The sequence below is a fragment of the Cygnus atratus genome, unplaced genomic scaffold (genome assembly GCF_013377495.2).
Source record: "Cygnus atratus isolate AKBS03 ecotype Queensland, Australia unplaced genomic scaffold, CAtr_DNAZoo_HiC_assembly HiC_scaffold_48, whole genome shotgun sequence".
Taxonomy (NCBI): Eukaryota; Metazoa; Chordata; class Aves; order Anseriformes; family Anatidae; genus Cygnus; species Cygnus atratus.
This window is the reverse complement of record NW_026110084.1, coordinates 86773-97044: the sequence shown is the minus strand read 5'-3', so window position 1 is coordinate 97044 and position 10272 is coordinate 86773. Positions and strand designations below refer to the sequence as shown.

General features: G+C 52.1%; 1 protein-coding gene across 1 annotated transcript; it reads left to right on the top strand.

Annotated features, from left to right (window-relative positions):
• The first annotated feature begins 6507 nt into the window (after positions 1-6507).
• LOC118261441 (olfactory receptor 14A16-like) lies at positions 6508-7464 on the top strand. Its single transcript, XM_035572270.2, has one exon. The coding sequence runs from the start codon at positions 6529-6531 to the stop codon at positions 7462-7464; it is 936 nt and encodes a 311-aa protein (XP_035428163.1). The 5' UTR covers positions 6508-6528.
• The last annotated feature ends 2808 nt before the right edge of the window (positions 7465-10272 follow it).

The following is a 10272-nucleotide window of genomic DNA, read 5'->3' as shown; positions in this document are numbered from 1 at the left end:
CTAGGGACAACATGCGGATCTGGGTGGGCGGTGAGTGGCACTCCACAGAATAAGTGACCATCTAAGGTGGAGTGCCCCAAAGGAAAGGTGAACCTGAGGAGCTCATAGGCTAATGAGGGCTCTACAATACCAGGACAGGGTATGAGGAACCAGCAGGCAAGGGCACATAAGACCAAAGGGGACACATACGACCAAAGGGTAATTCAGGATACCACCTTTCAAACTCCACAGACTAGATCTAGTGCAGAACTCGCCTGCCTCTTGTGTCATTAGACATACCCCATGGTCCTGCCAAGCAACACCCTAGGCTGCTGAGACATTGTGGAAGATGAAAAGGGGCATAGCAGGAGTGATTTCCATCTGGCTTAGTCTGCTTCCCACCCTGACCAGTACAGCCAGTGCAGGGTCACCCTGTGGCCCCAGGGCACCACAGCCCTCACTCTGCAGCACAGCACCACCAGACTGTGGTCCTGATAGGAGTATGGGGAAGGAACCAGGGGGGTTCAGGCCAGCATGGACATACTCCTCTGGGAATGGCTATCTGGGGAGCATGGATGTCCCTGAACAAGAGCAAAGGAGCATTCTGTGCCTGCGGAGAGGAAAAAGTGACAAAGAGAAACCTATTTCTGAAGGCATCCGCTCAGGGCAGGCTGCTGTGTCACTGGGCCAGCACTCTCATGGTGGCCTGGGGAGAGGTGGTGGGGATGTCCAGGACTGGAGACCAGCGATCCTAGAATTTCACTGGCCTCTGCTTCCTTGGACCATAGTCAGCCTCCTCCTTGTTGGCCCGAGACAGCCACTAAGTACGCACCGGATGAAAGAGAAGGAGAAGGAGAAGGAAAGAGGAAAGGAAAAGGATTATGAAAAAGCAATCACAAACCACCTCCCACCAGCAGATTGATGCCCAGCCAGTCTCTGAGCAGCAATTTCCTTGGAAAGACTGCCACAGTTTTATTGCTGAACATGATATAATGTGGCATGAACTTCCCTCTGGTCATTTGTCCTGGCTGTATCCCCACCTCCACCCAGTGCCTTAGCAACTACCAGACTTGCTGGTGGGGGCAGAGTGACAAAGAAAGAAGTCCTTGTAGGTCTGTAAGAGCTGCTCAGCAATAGATAGATCACCGGTGTGTTATCAGCACAGGTTAGAAAGCCAAAACACTGCACCGTACAGGTAATATGAATAGAATTAACTCTGTCTGGACAGATCAAAGATGTATTACAGACAGGAACATGCCCTCCGAGCTCTGGAAAGGAGCCATGAAGGTTCTAATAAGCACATCCATGCAAAAACCTCCTGAGGTGAGGTCCCACTCCTTCAGGGGAAGAAGGGAAGGTTGGTGAGACATGGGGGACATCAGGGCAAGATTGGGGGTGTGCAGAGCAGTGAGTGTGTTACAGGCAGGAAGAAGGTCTGAAAGAGCATGGAGCGGCCATGCAGAGATGGAACCATTTGAACGTTATGTTAGGGCAGCAGAGGAAAGAGGGTGTGGAGTTCATTTCTAGGACAGAGAGTTAAATTGAGGAAGCAAGCGTGGGGCTGGGACATCTCAGGTGACTGAGGAGCATTAGGAGATCTTTGATAAAAAGCTGGGCAAGTAGTGTGGAACTCACGAGCTATGGCAAATCCCCAGAAGACCAAAGCTTTGTGTTGGAAGGAAAAGGTGGGTGGAGGGGTTGGGGGTGCTTAAAACTTGGGAGATGGCAGAGTCAGAGTGAGGTACGTAAGCACGATAGTGGTCAAAGCCTGCAGGAGAACTGTTTGCAGGCATGGGACAGCATGGGAGAGCCTGTGGTGTGGACGGCTGAGGGCCTTGGTGGGGCTGGGACTCCCCCAGAAATAAAGATGTCTTTGCTCATCTATTACTGTTGCCTGTGCAATCAACAGTCATGAGGGGACACTGTTTGCTTAAAGACTTGCAGCCTTCTTGCCTCTCTCCAGTTTAATCCAGCTCCAGGACACATCCTTTCATGGCCAGTTTAATCCAGCTCCAGAGCGCATCCTTTCATGGCTTCATCATCGGTGATGGCCCTCAGGAAAGCCACTAACATGGAGGTTTGTGCCTGCCTTCCTCAGAGGCTTCTTCAGTCTTCCTTCAGTAGCTGCAGTTCAGGAACTTGGCACCAGAGAGCTCATGAAAATGCACAATGCCCTAACAAGACAAGCCTCTGCGTAACTTACCCTAATTCTTCTGCTCTTGTGTGGTTGATTAGAGAGAATCCATGACTATAGTCTAACCGAGAAGATTTCCAAAATAAATAACAAGAAATTTTCTTCTATTTTCATTTTCCTTTATTTTTCCACTTAGGGAATATGCAATCTCAACCATCTCCAATTCATATTGATCCAGAGTGTTGCATGATGAAATCTGAATATGTAGGAAAAACAAGATCCTTTTTGTCAGACACTGGATAGGCAGTCTTCACCCAAGCTCCCCCATCTGCCATTTCTCCTATCAGTCACCTGGGATTTCCATTAGTCCCGTTAAAATCAGAGCTTTTCCCACCCAAGGCTACCACTGAATGTTTCTGCACCAATTTCCACCTGCTTTGTTTGTAGAACTGGCTGCACACAGACACAGGGTTCCTCTGTCTTACCAGAACAAAAAGAAGGAAAAAAAATGATAAAAAGAGATCCGATTACAAAATAAAATATATTCCTCAGCTCTCTGTTAAGTCCAAGTTGCCTCTACTGAAGTCCATTTTCAGCCATGCCCCACCTCAGTGGAAAATCTCCAGTGAGAATTATAGGAAAGGACATTCAGGAAGGCAGGTAAAGAGCTGGCTGCGGAGGCATCAGGCAATAACAATCAGAACAGCAATAAAAATAAGATAATTACCAGCAATAATTATCATATTATATTATAATATAATAGTATGTATTATAATATGATAGATAATTACCAGTGATAACAAGAAGAACAAAAATAATAACAATAATAACAAGTATAATAATAAGACAAACCAAGGAAAGGACAGCAATCGGATACTAAGATTTGTCACAGACATTTGTCAAGAAAGGTAGGATGTTTATTGCCCTTGAGAAATGTCCATGAAATCACTTTCTTTATACCATTCTTGATTTCCTTATTTCTCATGCTATAGATGAGAGGGTTCACCACTGGAGGCACCACCGAGTATATAAATGACACCATCAGAATTAGAGCTGGGGAGGAGACGGAGGAAGGCTTCAGACAGGCAAACATGGCAGTGCTAAGAAACAGGGAGACGATGACCAGGTGAGGGAGGCACGTGGAAAAGGCTTTGTGCCGGCCCTGCTCAGAGGGGATCCTCAGCACGGCCCTGAAGATCTGCACATAGGACACCAGGATCCCGTGGTGCAGGGCAGGGGTTCAGCTCGGCCAGTGCTGCTCTCTCAGCTCTCATCAGTGGCCCTGAGGCTGGCAGCTCCCTTTCTGCAGCCCACAGACCCCCAGCAGCTGGGATCCCTCTTGCCTCTGCTCGGTGCGGAGACAGTGGGTGCCTGCGGGCCAGCCCCTTCCCTGAGCTCCCCCTGGGTCAGCAGGTAGGGAGGGGGGCAGTCATTGCTCACACGCACACCAAGAAACAAACCAACCTTGGTGGCACTGGAGGTGCCAGGAGTGGTCCCATCCTTGTGCATGTGTCTGGCCCTTCTAACGGGGCACAGATGGGACACCCCCGCCTGCCTGAGCATCAGCTGCAGGGCGGTAGGGAGAGGGCCATTTGTCCAAGTGAGATGGCACCAAACGTTGAGGGCATTCAAACCTGCCCTGGGCACTTATTTCCTTGGAGCAAAGCCATTGCTCACGGGGGTCCTGGGCTCTCTTTAGATGGAGCACTAAAGCAGTGGTTGGAGGGTCAGACTCAGACAGTCAGTGGATCATACTCGGCCTGGAGACCAGTAATTAGTGGAGAACTGCTGATTGTGGGACCTGCTCATGCAGGACTTTATCAGTGAGCTGGGGGAGGCGACAGAACCCGGGATAAATTGCAGAATGAGGGAAAAACCTGCTGGAAACTCTTGTGATGTCATTTTGTCTGAAGTGATGTGGTCGATATAAACACCCCCTTGCAAGCACACTAAAAAGCAGGATCGGCTCCACATGCTGTGGCCTGACTAGAGGCCCATCTGATGCGGTATCTGCTTGGAGCTCCCAGCACTGGGAGATACAAAAGATTTGATATATTCCTATGACCTGTTCAGGGATGTTAACAAAACTGCTGTCTTTTCTGAGAGAACATGTTCCTTTCACATTGGACCGCAAAGAACCAGCACCCCTTGGTGCACTGTAGCACCCTGACATGGTACCTGATGAGGAAATGCCAGGGAAATTCAAGTCCCTTGTAAGAGATGAAGTCATTCTTCTGGAGATGTCCATGGGTTGCTTGAACAACACTTGGACCACTTTTTCACCACATTTGTAACCCTCACCACAATGTCACCACCACCAGCTTCTCCTGTGATGCTCTGATGAGTCTTATATCCTGAATAACCTGCGTGTGTCTTTTACAGCACCACCAGAGCTATGAGCTCCTTGCCACATCTCAGGAGTTATTCCATAAGTGTCCCCATTCTGTGACAGCACGAGGGGCTCCAGTTCCCCCTGCCTCTTCCTGGCTGAGGGCATTGGTGCACGTTTGGGCAGCTGTACCTCAGCTGTGGCACCAGGGCCAAGCACGGACCAGTAATGGGACACCCTTTTACAAAGAGCCCGGGAACCCCTGTGAGCAATGGCTTTGCTCCAAGGAAATAAGGATTGTTTTTTGGTGTGCGTGTGAGCAATGACTGTCCCCCTCCCTACCTGCTGACCCAGGGGGAGCTCAGGGAAGGGGCTGGCCCGCAGGCACCCACTGTCTCTGCACTGAGCAGAGGCAAGAAGGATTCCAGCTGCTGGGGGTCTGTGGGCTGCAGAAAGGGAGCTGCCAGCCTCAGGGCCACTGATGAGAGCTGAGAGAGCAGCACTGGCCGAGCTGAACCCCTGCCCTGCACCACGGGATCCCTGCCTGCTGCTGTCCGTGTCCTGCCTGACACTGGGGCAGGAACAGGGGGTTCCAGGGGGGAACGCTGACGCCTTCCATAGATCACCGCGACCTGGCAGGGCAACTCCTGCTGCAGGAATCAGTCTGTCCAGTGTGCAGAGAGGGGCAGAGAGGGACTGCGTCGGTCTGCTTCCAAGTAGGTGCCCCAGGAGGGACTGTGCTGCCTGCAGGAGCCATCAGCCCTGCAGCCCCAGGGAGGTCTCGAGGGATGCAAGAGGGGCAGAGCAAGTGACACCTTGGGCTGAGCCTCTGCTGCTGGGCTGGGCTGGGCTCCTGGGACACAGGGAGCTTATGGCAAGCGAGCAGCTCTGCCCAGGAGCAGCTCAGTAGTAGGGCTGGGGGCTCTGCCTGCAGGGGACAAGGGGAGAGGAGAAAACAGAGAGAGAGGTGAGAGGCAGCGTAGGGTGGGAGGACAACTGCGAGCTCACTGCAGGAGGAATCTTCACCAGCCTTCACACGGTAAGTCTCTGGCTGCGGGGTGGTGTAGGTGAGTGTCTGGTAGAGCTGGCATGTCCCACAGCCTGGAGCACCCATCAGGACTCTCCCAGTTTCTCTGGTGTGGAGGAGGACGTGCTCCAGAGCAGGGTTTTCCCACTGTAGGGTCAGCATCCAGGGCATGTATGTGAGCATGGGCAGGGAGGAGAGGTGGGGACAGGGAGAGAGCCGCCTGCAGGGTCAGCCCCAGGTAGCAGACGGGGGGGAGAGGGGGCTGCTACCACAAACACCATGGCAGGAAGATTCAGGCACCTCCCTGCCCCTGCCCCTGCAGTGCAGAGACCTTTGCTGGCGCAAGTCCTTGTCCTCTCCGAGCCAGCAGAGCCTCTGTCACCAAGGCCACAGGCTCCTGGCTTGAGTCACCTCCTTGGCAGCTGGAGCCCGAGGAGGAGAAGCTCCCGAGTGCAGTCTGTCTGCCCTGTCCCCAGTCAGCAGGAGTGCTGGGGAGCTCCCCCATTCCCTCCCTGCCCACGCCGCCCTTGCTTTGCCCCTCGCTCCCTGCGGCAGCTCACACACAGCAGTGCAGGTCCTGCCGTGCAGCTTTGTCCAGCCCCAGTCCTTCGGAGCACCTCCGTCCGTGGGACCTGACAGCACGGTGCGTGGGGCTGGGCAGCGAGCTGGCTCTCTGCAGGCAACCTCTTAGAGCACACCCGGGAGCTTCTTCTGCTGGAAGGTGCTGAGAAGCCCTTCTGCATTGCAAGTAGGTGACATGAGAGGTAAATGATGAATTTTGGAGTATCTCAGCACCTTTCCAACGGGGCAGCCGATGTAGCGTGGGGCTGAGTCCTTCAGGAGAAGAGACCCTGCTTCTCACAGTGCCCTGAGCCAGCATGAAGCAGGGCTCCAGCCACGGAGGTGCACAAGGGTGCTGAAAGGAAGGTGAGTGGCCATGTGCTTTGGGGTGATGCTGTGGGACTGGAGGGCAAGGAGTGGAAAGAGATTGGATTGGAGCAGTCCTAACCTGTGAGTTGGCTTATTCCTTTGGCAGAACCCCATGAGCAAAGGGATCAGATGTCCAACAGCAGCTCCATCACCGAGTTCCTGCTCCTGGCATTCGCAGACACGCGGGAGCTGCAGCTCCTGCACTTCGGGCTCTTCCTGGGCATCTACCTGGCTGCCCTCCTGGGCAACGGCCTCATCCTCACCGCCGTAGCCTGCGACCACCGCCTCCACACCCCCATGTACTTCTTCCTCCTCAACCTCGCCCTCCTTGATCTGGGCTGCATCTCCACCACTGTCCCCAAAGCCATGGCCAATTCCCTGTGGGACACCAGGGCCATTTCCTACTGGGGATGTGCAGCCCAGGTATTTTTGTTTCTTTTCTTGATGACAGCAGAGTATTCTGTCCTCACCATCATGGCCTACGACCGCTACGTGGCCATCTGCAAGCCCCTGCACTACGGGAGCCTCCTGGGCAGCAGAGCCTGTGCCACCATGGCAGCAGCTGCCTGGGGCAGTGGTTTCCTCTATGCTCTCCTGCACACTGCCAATACATTTTCTCTTCCTCTCTGCCAAGGCAATGCTGTGGACCAGTTCTTCTGTGAAATCCCCCAGATCCTCAAACTCTCCTGCTCAGACTTCTACATGAGGGAAGCTGGGCTTCTTGTGGTTTGTCTTTGTTTAGCATTTAGTGCTTTTATTTTCATTGTGCTGTCCTATGTGCAGATCTTCAGGGCCGTGCTGAGGATCCCCTCACAGCAGGGATGGCACAAAGCCTTTTCCACGTGCCTCCCTCACCTGGCTGTGGTCTCCCTATTTATTAGTACTGGGATTTTTGCCTACTTGAAGCCCCCCTCTATCTCCTCCCCATCCCTGGACCTAGTGATGGCAGTTCTGTACTCGGTGGTGCCTCCAGCACTGAACCCCCTCATCTACAGCATGAGGAACCAGGAGATCAAAGATGCCCTCAGGGATGTATTGGGATATGCATTATCCCATCATCAATAACGTGGCCATCATATTCGTACGGTTCCCTCTGTACCACAAAGAAGGAAAGCCTGTTTTGTCTTCGTTTTTTTTTTTTTGTTTGTTTGATTCTTATAACTGTGATAATATTATATGTGAAAAAATACTGTAATTTATTCCATTTCTTCTTTCATATCTCCCTGTGTTTGTCTCCCTCCAAGATCTCAGGTACTGATGGTGTTAGCATCCCTCTATAGATAAACAAAATACAGAAGCCTGCAGTAAAGTATTTTTCATCAATTCCCATGTCTTCCTTCTTTCTCTGGAGCTCTGGGGCGATACAGCCATATATAGAAGGAGAACATGGTCTTTGCAGCCCTGGTCTCTTTTCTCTTCCACGTAGCCCTTGCATTTGTGTCAGCCTTATGGTCCTGTGTGCCTTGTGACAGTCCTGTTGTCTGGTCCGTGGCATTCCTGGGGCTGCAGGTAGGAGCAATCAAGGTGAACCAGTGTGTCACAGCTGGCCTCCTTGCTAGCAGCACCGTATTGAAAGGGCCTCTTCAGGGCCAGGAGGCTGGAGGCCTCTTCTGAAGCTGCGGCCAGCAGGAGCTGCTCCCTGAAGAGGCCTCCTGCTTCTTCTGGGGCTCTCCGTGGATGGAGGGGGACAGGTTCAGAGCCCGTGGGTGATCTGTGTAGTGGGTTTACGTGGCAAGGTTTTGGTAGCAGGGGGCCATAGGGGTGGCTTCTGTGACAAGAATGCAGAAGCTGCCCCATGTTAGATAAAGGCCCCGCTGCTGGCCAGAGCCGAGCCAATAGGCGATGTTGTTTGTGCCTCTGTGAGAGCATATTTAAGAAAGTGAAAAAAAAAAGGAAAAAAAGGAAAAAACCAAAACAAAACCGCTGCTTCTCAGCAGCTGGGAGAGTGAGAGGAGCGAGAAACAGCCTTGCAGGCACCAAGGTCAGTGAAGGAGGAGGAGGAGAGGTGCTCCAGGTGCCAGAGCAGAAGTCCCCTGCGGCCTGTGGTGAGGCCCGTGGTGAAGCAGGCTGTCCCCATGCAGCCCATGGAGTACCACGGTGGAGCAGGGTTCCAAGCTGCAGCCTGTGGAGGAGGTGGACTTGCACTGACAGAGGCTGCAGCCTTTGCAGGACCCCTGCCGGAGCAGATTCCGGGTCAGACCCGTAGCCCGTGGAGAGGCGACCACGCAGGAGCAGGTGACCTGGCAGGAGCTGCTGCCCGTGGGACACCCAGGTTGGAGCATTTTGCTCCTGATGGATGGACCCCGTGGCACGGACCCAAATCTGGAGCAGTTCTTGAAGAGCTGCTGCCTGTGGGAAGCCCACACCAGATCAGTTCAGGAAGGACGGCATCCCGTGGGAGGGACCCCACAGCGCAGGGGAAGAGAGTGACTGAGAAGGAGCGGCAGAGACAAAGCGCTATAGACTGACCATAACCCCCAAACCCCTGTTCCCCTGCACCGCTCGGGGGCAGGAGGCAGAAGAAGGTGGATGGGGGAAAGGCAGTTTTGGTTTCTTTCCTCCGTTTCTCACCTCTCTAGCTTGTAATACGCAATAAAGCTTACTGTCTCCCTATGCTGACTCTGTTTTGCCCATCACAGTAATAGTTGAGCGATCTCCCCGTCCTTATCTCAACCCTTGGGCCCTTTGCATCATATTTTCTCCCCCTTTCCCTTTGAAGAGGGGGAGAGAGAGAGGGGCTGAGGTGGAGCTCGGCCGCCCACCCGAGTAAAACCACCACTTGGTGTCCAAGCAGGCAGCAGCTGGTCCCAGTGGTGGTGGGTCCGATGGCAGACGCCGTCCTGGACGGGAACCTGGAGCTGCCAGGAGATGCCAGGAGATCTCCAGGGACAGCGTCCGAGAAACATTTAGAAAATGTCAATAAAAAGGAAAACAAAATGAAAACAAACCACAAAGACTAAGTTCTAAACCAAAGATCTTTTATTCATGAAAATTTCTTTTTTATATATATATATGTGTATATATATATATATTTTTTTTTATGATTTTGCTTTACTTTCGCTTTAGTATACTGGATCTTCCAAGGGTGGGTCTGAGACCTGGGGTGGATTTTGTGTCCACTTTATTTTGAAAAGGAAAGTGATGTTCAGAATTGGGGTTAGATGTGGGTCACAAGGACACAGACACCTGGTGCCAGTGTCAACGCACTGGGATCCCCTGCCCAGCCTCCACCTGCAGCCTCTGGTCTCCCACAGGTCCTCCTGGTGGCTGCCAACCGCAGGCAAACACCTCTGGTACACTGGGGCCTCTGAAAGTGGCTCTGGATGTTTGTGTTCAGACAACCAAAGTCTGCCTGGAAAGGTGAACAACTTCTTCCAACATTAATGTATTTTTGTCCTTTAATCTGTCCTGCAGCTAAGCACCGCACAATCCTCGCACCCCTCCCTTCCCCCCTCTGCCCCCATTGGGATGGGGGAGAGAACTGGAAAAAAAAAAGAAGTGAAAGCTTGTGGGTTGAGATAAAGACAGTTTATTAGGACAGAAAAGAAAGAAAAATAATAATAATAATGATAATAGCTGAAACCAGGACACACATATATATAAAAATGCATGTATACATGTATATATGAGCACATTTTCATCACCTGAAACACTTGAGCTCTGGTTATGGAATGGCAATGTTTTCTCACCATGCCAGAATGGGAATTACCAAGAAGTGCACTTATTGCACAGGAAATATTGATTTTTCCCTCTCCTTGCACTACCAATATTGTCTGTTATGCTGTGTGTCCAGTCACCCTCGTCTTTCTGGTGTTCCCACCTCTCCTGATTATCATAGAGTGGCTTGGGTTGGAAGGGACCTTAAAGATCATG

What these genes read in the sequence shown, in the direction of transcription:
- LOC118261441 (XM_035572270.2), top strand. Translation starts at nt 6,529, where the DNA reads ATGTCCAACAGCAGCTCCATCACCGAGTTCCTGCTCCTGGCATTCGCA.